A 19449-nucleotide genomic window follows, 5' to 3' on the forward strand; every position below is an offset into this window, starting at 1 on the left:
GCCACACCAACATCTAGGCGAAAGGGTCCGGATTTTCGAAGAGAGGGACAAGCGACTCGGGCCAGCCGACAGGCTTGTCAAGGTACACGTCTACGATTTCAGAGGGCGGAGTTAATTTTTTATTGGGGTTCGGACATGGAAGCAACCCCTGAGCCAATGTCAGTGTGTTGTGCCCTTTTGCTCTTTTTAGGAGTTAGGAGCTTTTCCTTTTTAGGAGCTTTGAATGCTTGGTGAGGCAGTGGTCTCACTTCTACATAAGTGACTAAGCCCTTGGCTCAGCCATATACAAGGAAGCGGGGCCAGCTCTTAGCTCCTTGTTGGGGTTTGTCAGTGCATGCTGGCATGCTGGGTTCTGACTGGGTAGTGAAGCCTTGATCATGCAAGGGGTGCATGCAGGCCACAGCTTGCACCACTGTCATGGTCACGCCACAAACGGCTGTGCCCACACCGTGCTCCCTTCGAAGTAGGGAGCTAGTGTGGACAAGCCCTTTATGAATAAAGTAGTAAAGGTACAAATAAAGTTTCTCAATGATACTAGGATTGATTTCTGCTAACTGCCCACATGGCTTTTTCAGCCTTTGTACTTTCAGGGTCAAATTCAGCCTTCTGATTATGGCAACACAACTCCCACCCTTAAGAACCATATCTGTTCTAGACAGTTGTATCACTTTAATTACACTGCTAGAGTTAAAGCAGTACCCTCCTCCTAGTCTGGGCGCAGTTTTAATCCATTTAATGGTGCTTTATACTGGCATACCTATAACCATAAGGGAAGGGAATAAGCGATAAAATGCACCCATTTAACTGCATCCACACTTGTGAGAAGATTACACAAGTATAACTATGTCATCAGAAAAAATACATATAAATCATATTTCTAACAGGTACCATCATACCAATACAAAATTTGTGCACATATGATGCCTTAATGCATGTCCTGCTCTACAATCTGATATATTGGAATCTTTGCCCCCAAATTAATTTGGGATACGTAAATAGGAGGTATGATAAGCCCTGAGTCACAGCCCACAGAACTCAAAGGAAAAAAAGACTTGACTGGTCTCTGGATTAGGGTTGTGGTAAAACTATAACATTTAAACAACAGAAGAAGACTAACAGAAGAAAAGATAAGTGAGAATACAGCAGCAGATATTCAGTGTCTATAGCCATATGATACCACATGCCATAGCCATATATAATAATCCCAACCGTTTCTCCAGGCACTTAGAAGGAATGACATTAAAGGCTGAATGGGCTTTATAATTACTATGTCTGCAGTGAAGGACCAGGGAGTTTCAACCTATATTTCATCACTAAATAAATGTAACATTTTCCAACAGTGAATTGAGTACAACAGAGAAACGTTTAAGGGAATGCAACGAAGCCACTCCCAACCATAATGTTATTTTTTACTCCATAAAAATAATCACAAAATGACATGGCTAAAAATCACAAGTAATTAAAAAGAAATTCTAACGAATTCCACCCCCCAAGAAAACAAATAAAAATTGACCCTTTACAATACATCTGAAGACAAAGTTTCCCCAGGGAATAAAAGATTCAGGGAGAAGTCAGCAATTTTATTTTGTCAAGAACCTATTTTTAATGGAAATATTTCAATCACTAATGGGCAAAATGCTGCAGCCTTTGGACAAAACTTCCATTGACTTCAAGTCTGAGAAAGGAGGAAAAACGTTTTTTGACTCATTTAAAAACATAGTAGCTAAGGAACATTTACTGATTTTTAGTCAGATAAAATGACACAGCTGCACATTTAAGACTATGTTGCACAGTCTTTGGAAATTTTAGTTTCATTATAGAATTATTCAAGTACTTTTTTCATTGCAGTGCTAGGGACTGTGATCCCAGATTAGTGTTCTGAACAGATCAAGAGATTTCAGAATTGCTTACACTCATTAGCAGATAAACTTATTTTTCTGGATCAACCAGCCAATATTTAAAATAGCTATACTGAAAGCCATTGAACAAACAATGTTATTTAGTTAGCTTCTGTATAGATTTTATGTAAATGTTCAATCTCGTGTGTGAATGAAAGGAGAGTCTTCTCATTCATATGTGCATTCCAAATAACCCTCATTAGTTAAGATCATATTGCAAATTTTATCCCACCTTCTTTGTCAACAAGCTGGAAGGAAAATGTTAGTTAGTCCATGCTGTCAGGGCCAAATACACAGGGAACGAGAGGAAATCTAATAAAGCATGCTTCAACACAGGGCACTACTGCTGTCTTAAAATAAAAGCCAAAAGGGAACAAAAAGGAAAATACTCACAATAAAGAGTCAGTAAATCTAAGGTAGGGGAGAAGGGATGAAAAAAAAGATACACATAAAAGAAGGAAAAGAGATATAAAACTTAATACTAGCTGAAAAAATTAGAGATCACAGTGGAAAATCTATCTATTAAGAGTGCCTTCAGCATTACTAAGCTAAAAAAAGATAGTACTAGAAATAGAAGTTGGAAATAGATAAAAGTTTATTAGTACCTCCAGTACCTTCTTCCCAAATACTGAATATTCTCTCCCCCAATCCCATTTATCTCATGTGAAACCAGAAAAATAATGGAAGTCAGAAGATATTCGCAAATATTTATTTTCAATTAGATTTTTGTCTCTTCATCTGGGTGATCATTCACATAGCACAGACAACATTAGTGTTATAACGACAATTCAGTTTCCTAAGGTGTTGACCACATTCTCACCATCTCAAAACAAAACAATAACCTCTTTCTTGCAGACTTCCAGAAAGACAACTTCAGTTAAAATCATGGCTGAAAGTCTCAGCCCAGTTAGAAATGTCAAGAATCTAGACTTTGCTGTTTTGTTGTTTTTTTTTTTAAAAGGTATGAAGCTTAATTATTTATACAGTGGTGGTGCTAAACCTCATTCAGAGACTGAGTCTCCGTTATGCTGCACACTGTGCCCTGTACGTATTACTAAAACAGTTCTTGCCCCAAAAATGTTTAGAACTTACATAAACGTAAAATGTAAAACCAAATACACCTATTGAAACCTGAGTCATTTGCATAAAAACAAAAGGGTTCCAGACAAATCAGACAGCTAAACTTATGCAATGTAAAATATTTAAACAAATCACAATAAGTTAACTGCTAACACTGATGGGACCCTCTTACCTGCCATATTCCAAAAGCGTAGCATGAACCTTAGACTCCTCATCTAGTAGCTCTTCTGCTCCCTCCTGACGTTTGAATTTTCTCTGGGGTTTATAAACCTCCTGTGAGACAGTAAATAAATTCAAAAATTGTCAAGGACTTTGCCCAAACAAATGTTTTTCTTTTCTAAACAGATAATGAGCAATCCCACGCTCTAAAGTGCCTCCTCCATCCACTCCATGGGGCTCTAAAATCAGTTTCTGCAATAAGGTTGGAAAACCCTGACAAAGTTAAACTTGAAAAGACTTCCTATAACACCTCTTTTCTTCCTCCCTCACCTTTTTTTCAAATATTATACATGAACATTTCATTCAATTTGCCATTTTAAGCACATTAGAAAAGATGGCCCAAAATAAAACAGATGCCTGTTTAAATGAAAAAAACTATAATTAGACAGCTTCAGTGATGGGGAATTAAATTCAATTATCCAATTAAGACATAATTACCATTGACTTAATTACAGCTCCTTTAGCCAGTCATTCAGGAAAGGAAAACATATATATCCATATTACACTTCAGAGTGCATCTGGCTGGCTGGCTGACGGTGCTACTTTTATTCAAGAACTCAAACTATATGAGCTACATCCATGAAATCTGGAATGCAGCTTCCTCTTATTGTATCTTAAACAGAGGTCAGGGTGTGGTTGTGCTTGGAAAATGGGAAGTGCTGGGAAGGAGATGTTTTCCAGAACATGGAAGGGGAGGGAGCAGAAGCAGGGGCACAGACACGAGGGACACAATACTGACAGTAGCCACTGGGGCCAGCTGCAGCACCAAGGCCGTTTCTACATCTGAAAGTTGCATGCTAATAAATGGCCCAAAATATGCTAATGAGGCACTGATGTAGATTCCCGGCACCTCATTAGCATTGGATCACATGATTTGGAGTCCAGAAGACACTCTTCTGGACTGCAAAATGGCATGTAGGATTGCGGTGCCAGGGGCAGGGGTCTTCTGGAAGGAAGTCCTCCTTCTGGAGGCCCCTTCTTCCTGATAATTTTCGGGAAGAAGGGGCCTCCAGAAGATGGACTTCCTTACGAAAGACAGCCTCCCCCCTGGGGGTGGGGGGGACCGGGCTTATACACGCTGTTTTGGAGTCCAGAAGAGCACCTTCTGGACTCCAAATCATGTGACCTTATGCTAATGAGGCACTGGGAATCTACATCCTTGCCTCGTTAGCTTATTTCGAGCTGTTTATTAGCATGACACTTTCGGAGAAAGTGGCATGTGTAGAAATGACCCAAGAGACCAGACAAATAGCTCCCCTGCCCCAAACCCAGAACCCCCTCCCCACTGTACCTGTGGAGAGATTGGAGGCCAGAGAGGGTGCTGCTGCGTAATTTCCACTCCCCAGTTGTTCATCGCCATGAGGGCTTATTACACCAAGCAGGACCACTAAAGCCATGTCTACAGTTTTTTAGCAACATAACTGTTGCGGGGAGTGGAATTTTTTAACCAATGTAGTTAATACCTGTACAACTCCTAGCATGCATGCAGTTATATCATTATGAGAGTGTTTTATAGCAGAATAGCTATTCTCCTCACGTGGGTATAAGCACAAATACACTGCACTAGGGGGCAGGAAACTACACCATTTAAACTGAACATGTACAATGAAGCAGTACAGCTTTTATGTACTGCAAAGCTCAGAGCACTCTAGGGGAAAAGAAGTGACCAGCATATGAAGCACTCATAATGGGGTTATTTTTCTTATTTCTTTGGTGTGGGTGAGAGGAGAAACGAGCTAGTTCAGCACAAACACAGGAGACATTCTGCAACTGGAACAACAGTTTTAAAAAAGTACTTTACAATAGAGAAGTCTATAAAATGTTAAAAATGAAACTCCACAAATACTGCTAGCCATGACAGTACTTGGGGGGGGAGGAAAAAAAAAAAAAAAGAAAAAACCAAGAGCAGTGTTACCAACCCTTCTGATTTTACTGTAAGGTCTGCAATGTTTGGTATTTGTCTTGAAGCCCCACCTATCAGAATCATTTGACTAGGGGTACGTCAACACTTACAGGAAGATCAACACATCGGCAATCGATCTAGCATGCCTAACAGAGATGCTAAATCAAACAGTTATGGAACTACCATCAATCCCAGTACTTCTGGAAGTCACGAGATTAAGGTAAACCAATGGAACTGTTTGTTCCATTGACTTCCTGCTGTGTGGACAAACGCAAAAATTGATTTTAGATACATCGAATCCAGCTATGCAATTCTGGTAGCTGGATTTGCTTATTTAAAATGAATTTTACCTCCTAGTGTAAACCTGGCCCAGGTGAGTGCTCGTTCTCTCTCTCTAGATAGGTCTACATGAGGGGAGAAAGCTGACTTAAGATACAAGACTCCAGCTATGCTTCTACGACAAGCACCAGGGTCAGTGGGGATACCCCCAGCATTCAGTTAGGCACATCTCTAGTAGATACACTAAATGAAATCCTGGAAGATCGATCTCCACAGTGTTGATGCTACAGTAAGGCTATGTCTACACTTACCCCCTTCTTCCAAGGGGCTATGGTAGTCAGGGTGATGGGAGATACTAATGAAGTGCTGCGATGCGTATGCCACATTTCATTAGGTGAATTCTCCCCCACGGCAACTTCAAAGTGTCAAATGGCATGCTGTGTAGCCGCTGGCACTTCCAAGTGCCTTCACTCCCCCAAAATTTGTAAAGGCACTTCGAAGTTGCCGTGGGGGAGAATTCACCTAATGAAGTGCTGCATATGCATCGTAGCACTTCATTAGTAATCTCCCATCAGCCTGATTACCATGCCCCCTTCGAAGAAGTGCTCAAGTGCAGATGTAGCCCAAGTGTAGACATACCCTCATTCTCTCTCAAAAAGAGTGTCTGTTTCCAGCCAATACGCCTGATGATGCCTTTGCCTGATAGAAGAAAGCTCTCAAATCTATCAGATGTCTTCCTGTCTAAAAGAATGGAATTCATAATAGCAATTATAGCATGCACAAATACACCATAAATGTTAGTCTCAGTATCTGATAATTAAAACAAAAAAGCAGTCAAGTAGCACTTTAAAGACGAACAAAATAATTTATTAGGTGAGCTTTCATGGGACAGACCCACTTCTTCAGACTGTAGCCATACCACAACAAGCTCAATATTTAAGGCACAGAGAACCAAAAACAGTAATCAAGGAGAACAAATCAGAAAAAAAAAAAAATGATCAAAGTGAGCAAATCAGAGAGTAGAGGCGTGGGGGGTAGGAAGGTCAAGAATTAGATTAAGCCAAGTAGTTAACTCTCCTGCATCTGTCCTTTTCTTAGATGGATCCAGGTGTTGGGCCCTTAGAGAGGCAGGTTCCCCGGTAGCAACGCTGTTTAATACTTATTTAACCACTACCTGACATTCATGAGCTGATACTTCTAATGTTAAAAATGACTGACTGTAAGAATGGGGAGAGTAGAAACCAACTTTCAACCTTTTATATATGAGAATGGGGGGACAAAAAGAAAGTGCAATTTTGAAAGAATTCATTGCATAACCCCTTTTAAGAAGCCATTCTACGGGAGTGCTGTGAGGGCACAGAATTTATTACTTATGTGTCAAATTAGCATGGAAGAGGGTCATTAAAATTTAAAGCTGTAACTTCATTTCTTTACTTCCCCACTATTCCTTCTACGTAGTTCCAGTCCTACGAACAGAACTCATGTGCTTTAAGTGTGCAAGATAGGGACTGTCCAATCTTGAAAACTGGCCTACTACAAGTGCTAGATACTTTAGGTGCTACCTCCCTGACTTCCACTTACGGAACAACACTCATCTGTGTCAGTCTGAATTTGAGTCAACATGACCATGCCTGATACTTGTCTGCCCCTTTCCTTATGCCCAATGCTAAACTTCCCTCACCTTTTTCCCTTCAACACATTCCAGCACACTGTTCATATCATCATCTGTGATCAACAGAGACAGCACAATAATAGTATTATGGTTTGTTGACTAATTTGATTCAAGTGTCCATCTTGTAGAAGGTTTTGCTCAAATAAAGAAATTTGTGGCATGTATAAACACAGCTGTTAGGAGAGCTTAAAAGAGTTTTTGGCTCGTAAATGGGTAGGTTAGAAACTAGATGCTATTGCCCTCTGGAAAGAGATTTCAAGCAAGTCTAGTTTTGGGCTCAAACTATTCAGTATCTCTTTAAGATTGCTAGCATCTAAAACAAATAACTTGTAGGTCAGCTGAAGCCTGCTAAAATGATTAATCCTGGAATGTCAATACCGCCTACGAGAGAAAGAGTAAATGTGTGGGAGGGAGAAATGAGGGATCATTTAGTTGTCACAGCAACAGGCAATGAACAAATTGAATGTGAGGTTCAAACATATAAGCACACGTGGGCTGAGCCAATGCAGCCACCAAAAAGTCACTGGATCTCACACTACAATTATTGGGTAAAGAACAGATGTGTTCCAGAAGGTGAGTTTTAAATAAACACACTACAAAAAAAAAACAAAACAGTAACAAAGAATGAAATCTGAAGAAAACAGGGACTTCCCACTCCCAAATCTAGACTATAAAGTGGCTTATGGTGTAAGAGAATACAGGGGACAGATTCTGCTCTCAGTTACACCAATGTAAACCCAACATCAATTCAACACTAATGGACCTATTTCAAATTAACTAATGTGTAAGAGCGCAAAGTTTACCCCAGACAATCCCAATCAAGCACCTTCAAACAGTTCTTTAATATACAGAATCAACATGTATTGATCAGAGCCAAGTACAGAAATTCCACAGCCCTTGCACCAAAGAGATTTACACTTATGAACTGGAAGTACATAAGCAGTAACAATATATAAGGCATTTTAAGTAGTGCTATTAAAAATGAAGCAGTATTCATTCAGGATAATTTTACAATTGCAAAACAGCATCCTCATGCTTTTACAACAGTTTGAAAGGCATTAGCAAGCTAAACCAAACTAATCAACATTTCCTCCCTTCTTAATCTTCCAGAGATGTGGGAGGAGACCTTGACACTCTGAATACAAGGAAAACAATATATCAGAATGCCATGAAGAGCTCTGGTTAACTGTTCTAGTTATCTGGAAAAGCGTGTCTTTTCAGAGTTGTCTCTAGGCAAGGAAATGGAGCAGAAGCTTCTCTTCCCTTACCTTGGTTTCTGAAATGTGGAGATTTTTTGCAGGGAATAGGAACTGCAGAGGTCCAAATGAAAACTTTCAAGTGTCTGGAGAATCTTCATTATAAACAGTAACCTACTACAGAAGAGCTCTAGAGGCACTTCAGCAGCTACATACTGATTTTTTTGTTTCAACTGCACCCAAATCAATGTATTGCAATGTGTGCACTGATGCCATGTATTGCATTTAATCTCCAACATGGAGAAACCTCAAGAAGCACTTTGCAGGCTAAACTGGCTTAACTCTGGTCCTTTACTAGATTGGCACTGTTTATCAGAAACTGATGCACACAAAAATCAACCCATTAGGAAAGGATTTTGAATTCTAAAGAGGTTCTTTTTGTTATACAATCTAGAGCTATGGGCTATTCCTTTATTCCAATACTCTATTCACAGTCTTGTCAAACTCTAGACATAATACCCATGCTTTCCAAATCCTTCAGGTCAGATGTAAAACCCAAGACCTGGGACACATGTAATCACTAGAAATCCCATGTCTCTCTCTCAATTAAAAAAAGAGATTTCCCTGTGCCCTGACCAAATATTTCCAGAAGCTCTATTGTCCCTCCCTTATGCAGTATCAATTGGCTATAGCACCCTTCATGTATGCCACCCTAAACACATTTTTGCATCACTTGTGCTCTGTTTGAAAATTACTGCTTTTCACACCAGAGTTGGTTGCATTTCAGTAAGGGAAAATTTGAGCTCTTAAGCACACGTAAATCTATTTTTTCTAATTGTAAAGCATTTCTGAAACCACTAAGATCAAAAGTATGTTTTTAAAAGGAAGAATCCACACCAAATAGCTTCTGTATTACTCATATTGAGAGCAAAACTCCACACCTACTAAACAAACACACACCTAACAGGATAGAAAAGAGGCATCGAAAGCTGCCTGTGAAGACATTCCACACTTTTCTCCAGAAATAGCAGAATCCATTCTCTGCCTTAGCTCGATAAGCATCATGAAAATACATCAGCACTTCCACTTTGCTCCTCTTGTTTTGACAGGTTTTGGCAGCTTCACAGCAAGAAATGCTTTTTTATTGAATGTAGCGCCTTGCAAGTGGAATAGTAACAGAGAGAAAGCCGTGTTAGTCGTGACAGTATATAGACTAGCACGTCTTTCTCTTTTTATTAAAGCTACTAGGTTTCAGTGTAAGGCCCATGGAAGTCATTGAAATTCATAACAGCTGTCCAGATGTGGAAGTACAATGTTGTTAAGGACTTTTAAACTGTCTAATGCCTACTCACAGTGAAAGGAATAGAGAAAAATCCTGAGGTCATGCATACCGAAGTAGTAAAAAGTAAACCGGCATCTCCCAATGCAACCATATTCCAGTCCACCTGCCACCAACCTAACTGCTTTCTCCCCTCCTTTATTAACACTAAAGATTGCAAAAATTATGTGTATCCAGTTAATCCAGTCAGATGTCTTCATTTTAATGCCAAAAGTACTCAAATATTTTCAGTACTTAGATCTGAAGATGAGAGGTTATAGATCAGAAACCCTCTTTGCAGCTGTACTTCACCGAAAAAAATCTCAAAACAACAATATTTTAATTCAGGTGAGAAGGTAGATTTTCTAAGTCACGTTACATGTGGAATTAAAATATTTCAGGTGGTTGATACATGCTGCATTATTTTAAGAACAATTTCAAGTCCTTCATTCTAGTTGCAGCTCAGCTTGATTAATTAAAATAATTATGCAAATTTAAAGGTAAGAAATACGTAGCTGAGGGTCAAGTGCACAGAACAAATTCTTAAAGGCTGGTGATCTGAGGTTTTGTTAAATCAAATCGGAAAAAAAATCTTGGTGATTAAGTTCTCCTTATGCAGAGATACAGAAATATAAATTTTAATACCAAAGTAAACTGGTGGTTTCTCTAGTCAGAATGATTTCTTCTAGATATTCAGCATTATGGATCCACAATTCCAATAAGACAGTATTGTCTTACTTTTATTATTAAGAATCCATATTGCATGCTGACCATGTATGTTGTACTCTTAAATCCATGGGGACAATACCAGATTGATTTCAAAGTAATATTTTCTTGCTCACTTTGAAAAGGAAGGGGCCCATGTATTCCAGATTAGCATTAACTTTGAGAAGGAAGGATATTTATAGCCATGGACTAACTGCATCCTGCCACGTCTGACTGTAAAAGACAATATGCAAGAAAATGTTGTGATGGAACCAACATTAAAAGCTATACACAAGAAGCGGCCCTGGTGTGACCATCCTGTGTGGGGCTAGAACTGGGACAACATTCATCCAGCTTGACTCCAGAACTGGCAATCCCCAGTAGCTTCTTTTAATAGCTTAATTAGAGCTAGTTTAGAACCTATGCCACCAGCGAATCTGGTGGCTGTTCTCCTTACAGAGGAATACCATGGGCCTGCCACAATTCATGGCTCTAAAGTGAAAATACATCATCATTTAATTCCAAACATGAAAGCACTGCAGTTATCTAGAATCTAGTGGAGAGAGCTTTTTTAGAGTCTACATTATAAAAAAACATATCCACTCCTTTGTCACTAAGAACAAAGCATATTTACTTATTGCCTATTTAGCAGTGGGAGACCCTACATCTCAGAGGGTTAGCAAATCAAGACTGGGGACTTCATCGATCAGTGTCCCAGAATAGGAAATCTACGTAACCTTTGGGAGTTGAAAGAAACATCCAAAGGTAAAGCTGACAATGTTGTTTACTGCTGGAAACATGCAGGTTCTCTCACAGAGAGAGGTTAGAAATCCAAAACTCACTTCATGCTTGAGCACAGACTGTGATTTCAAGATTCCCAGCAAGATAATTAACTTTTCTGTATGCAGTCTGGCCACCGGTGGGATACCATAAGTCTTGGGAAAGCTAAAAGTTAGAAAAGCTGACAAGCAGTCAACATAAAGTGCAGGACCAGTTCTGTAAGCAGATGCCTGGAGATGCATTTACCGGCAGATAATTTTAAATTTAATTAAACTTAGGCATTTATACTAGATAAATGGTATTGGGGAGGGCTGGGTGTGGAGCCTCCTTGCCCAAGCGCTCTCCCATCCCCATTTAATCAATACTGGCTCCCCGTTGCAAGCAGCAGCAGACGAGTCAGCATTAACCTCCACTCCTCCAGGACATTTCCTGATTCAGGACTGGTCAGTCCCTTGGGTGCCAACCCAGAAAATTCAACTCAGAAAAAAAAGTAAAGCTTTGCAACTTTTAAAAACACAAATGTCAACATCCCCAGTCAAAAATCACAAAATAAATATTCTTACATCAAAAGTAACTTCTCAAGGAGCACTTTTATTATTTCATCTAAGCTTATATCAATGAAAAAAATTTCCTTTGGTTTGTGTGTACAGTGTGAAGCCAATGTTTATTGACATTTGCCAATAACAAAAATCTATTCCTTCCACACTTATTTATTAGGAATACACAGCTATCCACGAAGTGAGTGAGGGGAAGAAAACACTTGGACTTCTCTCTACCCGCAAACCAGCAGTTTACAAAAAGACAGAGATGCCTGGTCAAGTTCCATCCTGCCCATGAAGTCTGCAGAGTGAGAAGCATAAGCAGGGCAAAATGTGCACTGCTACCTGTATGTTGCTGCCATCACATCAAGATATGACCAGTGGGGACATTCCAAGTTTCTGGAGCAAAAGGCTCAGACTCTGGAATCCCAGGTGCTGGGATTTCAGGTCAGGCAAGAATCTACTCTTCAGTCTCACTGGGAAGGGAGAAATGGAATGAAAAATGTTGGGATAGAGGACCCCAAATGTGATGTACTGTGTAGGTATATGGCAATGAAATAAAGGTCGTACGCACGGGAATTCCGTTCTGCAGATCAAACTCATAAGGGAGTTCAGTTCATCTTCTGTGGATAAACTAGGCTGGCCAGAAGGGAAAAAAGTATACAAGGGATGATGTATGTCTGTTATTTCAGCCTGAACATCAATAGTCATAGCATGGACTGTGCCACTGCAGCTGTGCCCACTTGCTGAGGGGCATATACAAAAGCAGAAAGCTTCTCTGGGGAGACTCAGTAAGGCAACGTAACCACTGAAACCCAGCTGTTTTGTCAGCATTCTTCCAGTGTCTGTAACATCATCACTCCTTTGCACTGGTAACCAAAGTCATATATCCAGCATTATGATTCAGTGAAGGAACAAGAGCAATCTATGGCTCAGAATTGACAAGCAGTCCCTATCTGCAGTGGGAAGGGGAAGAGAAGAGACTGCACCAGCGTGGTGGAGAGACCTCCCCAGCCACCCCCACCCATTAAGCATTTAACCGGTTAACTAATTAAACAAGATTTTATATCCCTAATTTATACTAACATGGTTTCTGATAGCAGCAGCTTCTTTTTCCACTGTTTTGATATTTTAGGGGTTGCAAATTATATGTTTAAAGCAGGAGAAAATAAAATAAAAAGTCTGAATGCCTTGGGAAAAAACATTACTGAGTAGGCATAACTTGCAAGGAGTATCCGTATTCTGACTGTTAGCTGTAGCAAGCAGTTAAACTAAAAACAAGTTTTGAGATATAAATTCATTCAAATAGATTTAATTTCAGGTCTGTTTCTATTTTCACTCATTTTTAAGAGTAAATGATTCCTGTTTTTGACAGTTGCAAATTAATGTTTTCATTTCCTAGAATTTTAATGGTGAATGTGTCATCTTGTGACTTTTGTCTGATTGCATGGAAAGAGATGCCTCCTGCAGCAGCAATTGATGTGGTTTATGCCAGCAGTGCATTACACACTGAACGGTTTGTAATGTGAAATGCTGGCATCTATGACCCTTTCTGAGAACGAGATCTGACATACAGCACCTAATTGGGACCTCCTTATGAGAAAACCCAGAAGTAGTTGCATTAAATTAGAATTAAATATCACATTTCATTACTCAAAAAAGAACTTTAAACATTTAAGTTCTGAAGCTTGATAATATAAAGTGCAATATATTATACTTACAAAGATATCAGTTACTGTTTTGATAGCCTTCTCTTTTCTTTGCATAAACTCATCATCCTGCAATACAATTGACGATCAAAAACAAGTATTAAAGTTAACCCTCAACAACTCTGTTGCGTTTAGCAAGTAGACTTATCAACTCATTCCTAAATGAGCTATTCAATTAATCAGTTCACTTAATTCTAAGCTTGCATCTACAGCAGTCTTTTTTGTTCTGTGTTTGTACAGCATTTTACCCAACATGGAATCCCTAGCAATCAAAAGAAAAATGGACTTATTTCAGAGGAAAATAAGTGTTTTGGAATAATGATTACTTAAATTTAAGTCTGGGAAGAAGGGTTGTCGTATTATTTCCATTTTAATGAGGACACTAGGGCAGAGCAACTCAGTGACTTCTGAGAGTCACACAGGAAGCCTATATCTTCAACAGAGCTGGTAACTGAAATTGAATTGCTGCAAACCTATTACCCTAGACACTGGGAACATCCTTCCTCTAACAATTCTGCATGCAAAACAGTTGTTTTAGAAATTGATTATACAGTTTACGTATCTGAGAATTTTTAATTTTTCTTTCTCTCTGTTTCCATTCATCTGGCATTATCAAAAGGAAGTATGGGATTTAGGAGTCCAACTCTGAAATAATATAATTTGGACTTGTGCACCTTTGAAATTTCAGCCATATACCAGTCTGCATACCAACCCTGATATAGCAACTGCATCTCTCCAAAATGGAAAAGAAATTTTTACATCTCGAAGGACAGAATAGTTCTAGCATAAATGGTCTATAGAAATCTAACATAATGGTAACCTGGGTAAAATTTCAGGCAACCACTTAAAATAAGCAGATAAAAAAAGTGCCTAACAGTTTGTAAACTCTGACTTCCTCACAGTACGATACAACTAAATACCATAATTTCAAAACAAGTTTATCTGAAGTGTGGGGGGAGGGACAAGACAGTATAACATTTTTCAGTTATATATTCCAAGATACAGCTTCACCATATCAAGTCTGCCCATTGCACTAGAATTCTAGTCCACACAGTTTAAGCAAAAGTTGACTACTATGCAACTGTCACCTCCATAATATTTAAATTTCTATAAGATTCTATGAAGATACTTATGTACATACAGAGACCTAATTCTAAATGGATTTGTTCAGAAAAAGGACATAGCTAAGTACCCATGCTGATATAACCAGCATCAGAGATAGTTTGCCCAGAGCTGCTACAATCACAATGATTTGATACTGTTACTTTCAGGACTGAAACAGAGGTAGAGGTGGCTCCTAGCAATGGTTGATAATATAGTTATCCAGTATTTGGTGTCAGCAAGGATTAATCTCCCCCACTATATGCAGCTGGAGCTTCAATTTGGATCCTGGTATTCACTTGCTTTTCTAATAGTACTCTTCAGAGTTCAACCCATCCAATTATAGCATAAAATAAAAATCATAGCCACACAATCAGTAGGGATAAGAAAAGCATAGTTTTATAAACTTCAATGCAGTTACACAGATTTACAGCAGCTGAGGAGACAGCTCCATGTATGTATAGACATATTTTAAAGAGAAAATAAAAAGTTTTAGCTAGGTCTTACCTCTGGTAGGCTACGAGTTTTCTGAAATTGGGATATGGAATAGGAGCGGATATAGTCTCCCGTTTCTTCTCTAGTTTCTATTGCACGTTTCACCAGCCACTAAATAAAAAAATAATACTATTCTGCAATAAGTGTTTTTCTAAGTATTTTTATTTGTAAGAAGCAAATATTTCAAACCTGAAAGTTTTTAATGGAAATGCGACAAACAGTTTAATGGAAGTTACTGCATAAACAGTTCAACATTAGCTATTTATCATCTTCATATTATTGTTATGTGTTAAAAATTCAACAGAACCAACAAGAGAGATGATAAACTAAGTAACATACATAACTGTGTCTGTAAGCCATATCTTTTCACATTTGACAGGCTCATGAACTGTATGGTTACAAGGGGCCACCATGATCTCGTCTCACCTCTGGAATACTGCAGGCCACACAATCTCAGCCACTCAGCTCCTGTAATAGGCCCATAACCTATGCCTGAGTTACTACAGATGGCAAATCTTGTTTTAAAAGTTTCAAATAACACAAAATTCCCCCATTTACTCTAGTTCAAACCAAAAAGTGACCTGTGGCTCACACTACAGAGGAAGGTGAAAAAACCCTTTAAAATGTCCAGGAAAAGATTCCTTCCCCAACATCAAATATAGTAGATAGACCGTAAGCAGGGACACAAAACCTGTCTAGGAAAGAATTCACTATAGTGAAGGCTGAACCTCTCTTGTCCAGCAACTTCAATGGTCTGGCATAATTTTAGTAAGCAGGATGTCCACATATTGTGGGTATGGCCAAGTGGGTCAGCACTAGTTAGGTCCCTTCCTCCACTGACCAAGGGAGACATCACTGTTGCTGACCCTAGTTTCTTATTTTTCCTTTCCTGTTAATCTTTAAAGAATTTCTAAGCAGAAGTAGGCTAACTCTTCCGCTCTCCTGTTTCTAATTCCTTCCATCATTTCTTGTCATACCCCTCAGACCTCCATTAAAAAAAAAACCCAAAAACAAAATCTCTGAGCATCTTTTAATCTGATTTATGCCCTCTATTCTGAGTCATCTTCCCCAGTTTATCTACTATATATTTTAGCGTGTCTCTGTCCATGCTACGTTGGCTCAAGAAGTCCTCAGACGATAAGAGCTACAATCACAAAATTTGGTATGCAGCTTTCTCTGACCCTAACATAAACCAAAGTCAGTGTTTGGTTGTACTTGGAAAGTGGGAAATGCGTGAAATCCCAGGATTTCCCAGAACATGGAAATGGGGGGTGGAACAGACTAGACAGATGACATACTTCAGACTCACCACTAGGCACAGCAAGCAAAGGAACAGTAATGCACCAGAATGAACACTGGGGGCAGTCACAGCAGGAAAACAGTGGCCCTCTGGAGACACCGCTCTCCACCCTGACAGGAGAAGTAAGAGTCCCACTATCCAACCCTCAGTCACACTCCTCCAACACAATTATCTCCCAATCATTGGCATAAACCACATCCTTTTTTCAAATAGGACAAAAAAATCTGACCAATGCCAGGTCAAGGAATACCTGATTTCTAGGAGCCTGGATGGGGAAAAGAAAGAGAAAAAGAAAAGAGACAGAAAGAGAGAAAGAAAACTAGTATATGCTAAAGCAAGGTTCTTTCCCCCAACTGACAGACACCACTGCATGCAAAATCCAGCCCAAGGAGGTACATAATCCAGACAATTTTTTCACGTGGGTCAGAATATGCTTTAGAATTCCATTTTGTACAAAGATATCCTGGTATTGTAAAATATTTACCCTTTTTAAAAAAAAAGGTTGAACCCAATGTTTCATTCCCCAGCAGAACAAATTTTCAGAAGATATAAAGTCCAATAACCAAATAGCTATTAACAGTCCTATGTGAATTTTAAGACTTGTTTTGTTGACAGAAAAGCGTGATACATAGCAAAGCTATTACCTGTACAACAGGAAATATGTGAATGAAATCCAGTCCCTGGATCTGATGTGGCTCCAAGCGATGTGGGCACTTCATTTTTGGTAAGACTGACACAATTTTCTCTGTTAAGGCACTATTTAAAAAGAAAAATATTAAAAGCGCATACCATGTAATTTTTTAAATTTTAAAAGAAAACATTTCTAAAACATGCAATATTATTATAGCCATAATGGTCCTAGGACACTAATTTCCAAATTGTGTAGCAATTTAAAAGCGCTCTCTAGTGGCTAAAATTAGATACGACAAGCTGGAAAAAAATCTCTCCTGTGAACAGTATCAGAGAGGTAGCCCAGTTAGTCTGTATCTTCAAGAACAACAAGAAGTCCTGGGGAACCTTATAGACTAACAGATGTTTTGGAGCATAAGCTTTCATGAGCAAAGAGCCGCTTTGTCCCATGAAAGCTTATGCTCCAAAATATCTGTTAGTTGATACGGTGCCCCAGGACTTCTTGTTGTCTCTGCTGTGAAGTTGTATTTTTTTTAAATTAATACAATATTGCTTGTTTTTTAATTTCCATTATTTAACATCAAATTTGAAAAGCTCTTCGGCTGATCAGCAGTGCAGAGTGTTGAGGGGCATCCATTTTATACATAGGTTACAGTTACCATGCATGTACATTTAATTGTTAAAGTCTCAGAGACTAATTTTAAATACAATTATGTAACATATGAAAAGAAGTTCAACTTCAGGATGAAAAGTCTTGAACTTAAAATTGTCTTAGTGGAATGTTACACCTCTCTGCTGTTACTAATGAAAAGCATTCTCCTGCAAAACAGTCAAAGTGAAATAGTGTATCTACCAAGAATACCGCTTACATGAACAGAGTCCAATCAGCTGAAGTATATTTAATCCACTTTGCTGAAAAACCATGTCATTCTGAACCTCAGAAGTGCTGTTCAAGTGAAAGGTAGCTTAATTTGGGAATAACTCTACTGGGATTCAAACTTGTACCTATTTCATTAACATGGATTTTGGTATAAAGTATTTTTCCCTGACCACAGAGAGTTAAACAAACATACAATAAATTAGAGAGAATGTTCAAGAAGTCAGTCTTTACAGACAACAACTTCAAAGGGTCACTGATGTGATAAAATCCATTTTCCCCAAATTAAAAAAAAAAAAAAAAAAAAATAGTATCCAGACACTGATGTCAATGACAGAGACTACCATCCTAAAGAGATGTTTTAAAGGCACATAGACCAAAAGGATGGAAGAGAACAGGATGGACACGAGAAATGAGCCAAAAGCTGGGGACAGAAATTGAAGAGTCAAAATCAAAAGAGAAATAGCTGAATGAGAATTTCTACTACATCAATGTGTTGATGACATGCAAGAGTGTTCTTTGTTTGCATGAAGAATACATGCAATTAATTTAAAATTTTTGTCCCAGAGTAACAACATACATAACTGTAATGCTCATTTGTGCTTCCATAAATATTTTGATACCATTAATAATGGTTGGCCCAAGACTTTTAAAATTAGAACATCAGCTAATAAGAGCCAGCAAAATGGACACTGGAAAATACCAAGAGAACACTTGCTAATTAACCCCTATTATCATTACTCTGTCAGCTGAATGAAAATATTAGGAGACAATAACTGTATAAAAACAAAACATCCGTATTTGTATTACCACTACTACCTTGATTATTAAATACCCACACAGTTGTCTGTTATAACAATTTCTGGTATTTTCTCACTGGCAATTTAATTTTGCATTTCCTTTAGCTAGATTAAAAGAGATTAGAAAAATTTCATTTTGGTGCTTGTAGACTAGCACAGCACTATTTTTGTTCCAGATATTCCAGAGGAAATGTTTAATGTCAAACTATTTTTTTAAAAATGTCATCTGAAATGCTGTCATTAAATTAACAGTGTCAAGGCTGACTTTCTTTTACAGAAAAACAAATGAATTTTGGTGTGTTTTTTTAACAAAAGTTTTGTTAAAACGCACAAGATTTTTATAACAAAAAGATAAAAGGAAAAATATATTCACCTCCATTTCTGGGCTGGAGGGGTGTAGTTAAGAGTACTTTGCATGTAGTTCATTTCCCCTGCTGGTGTACTTGTCTCTCAAAGCAACAAGGGAAAGACTTCTAAAAAAATGTTTTTTTCTAACATGGTTATAAACAGCATCTAAAAATCAGCAGGTGAATACAGAGGCACATACAGTAGCTTAAACTACATTCCATTTTTCCCAAGTGGGAAAGTAAACTTAAATACCATTGAAACTTGCCTGGCATTGACCTTCCTTAGTCACTTCCTGCAACATTTTAACTGTGGCCTATAATACTCCAGGTTTATCAAGAAACATACTGCACTTTAAAAATATTGCACTCCGCTTCTAAGGAGATCTGCCATCAGGTAATTCTGCATCCCTCTGTGATGCAAGGAGTGTCTGACAATCAAGTGCTATCTATACAAGATGGCAGGAGCAGGAAGAAGCCTCTTCAGGCTCCACCCATCATGTGAACATTCTCCATCCACCCTTCCGCCACAGTCTGGGGCACTTGTGAATGACTTCCCTTTCAAAAGGGTGTACACCTCAATGCCATTCTGTAGATTTTATTG

At 38.6% G+C, this 19449-nt stretch overlaps 1 protein-coding gene across 5 annotated transcripts in view; it reads right to left on the minus strand.

Moving 5' to 3' along the window:
* CCDC93 (CCC complex scaffolding subunit CCDC93) overlaps window positions 1-19449 on the minus strand; it is an 83084-nt gene that overhangs the window by 56584 nt on the left and 7051 nt on the right. For 3 of the 5 annotated variants that reach the window (XM_075001569.1, XM_075001568.1, XM_075001571.1), the window contains exons 4-8: window positions 16839-16950; window positions 14907-15005; window positions 13311-13367; window positions 3151-3251; window positions 2292-2309 (exon numbers count right to left, since the gene is read on the minus strand). In XM_075001569.1, coding sequence (XP_074857670.1) covers window positions 2292-2309; window positions 3151-3251; window positions 13311-13367; window positions 14907-15005; window positions 16839-16950 — 387 coding nt within the window. The remainder of the gene's footprint in view (window positions 1-2291; window positions 2310-3150; window positions 3252-13310; window positions 13368-14906; window positions 15006-16838; window positions 16951-19449) is intronic. The other 2 variants (XM_075001570.1, XM_075001572.1) reach the window with 1 other exon arrangement.

This window comes from Carettochelys insculpta, chromosome 8 (genome assembly GCF_033958435.1).
Source record: "Carettochelys insculpta isolate YL-2023 chromosome 8, ASM3395843v1, whole genome shotgun sequence".
Classification (NCBI taxonomy): Eukaryota; Metazoa; Chordata; order Testudines; family Carettochelyidae; genus Carettochelys; species Carettochelys insculpta.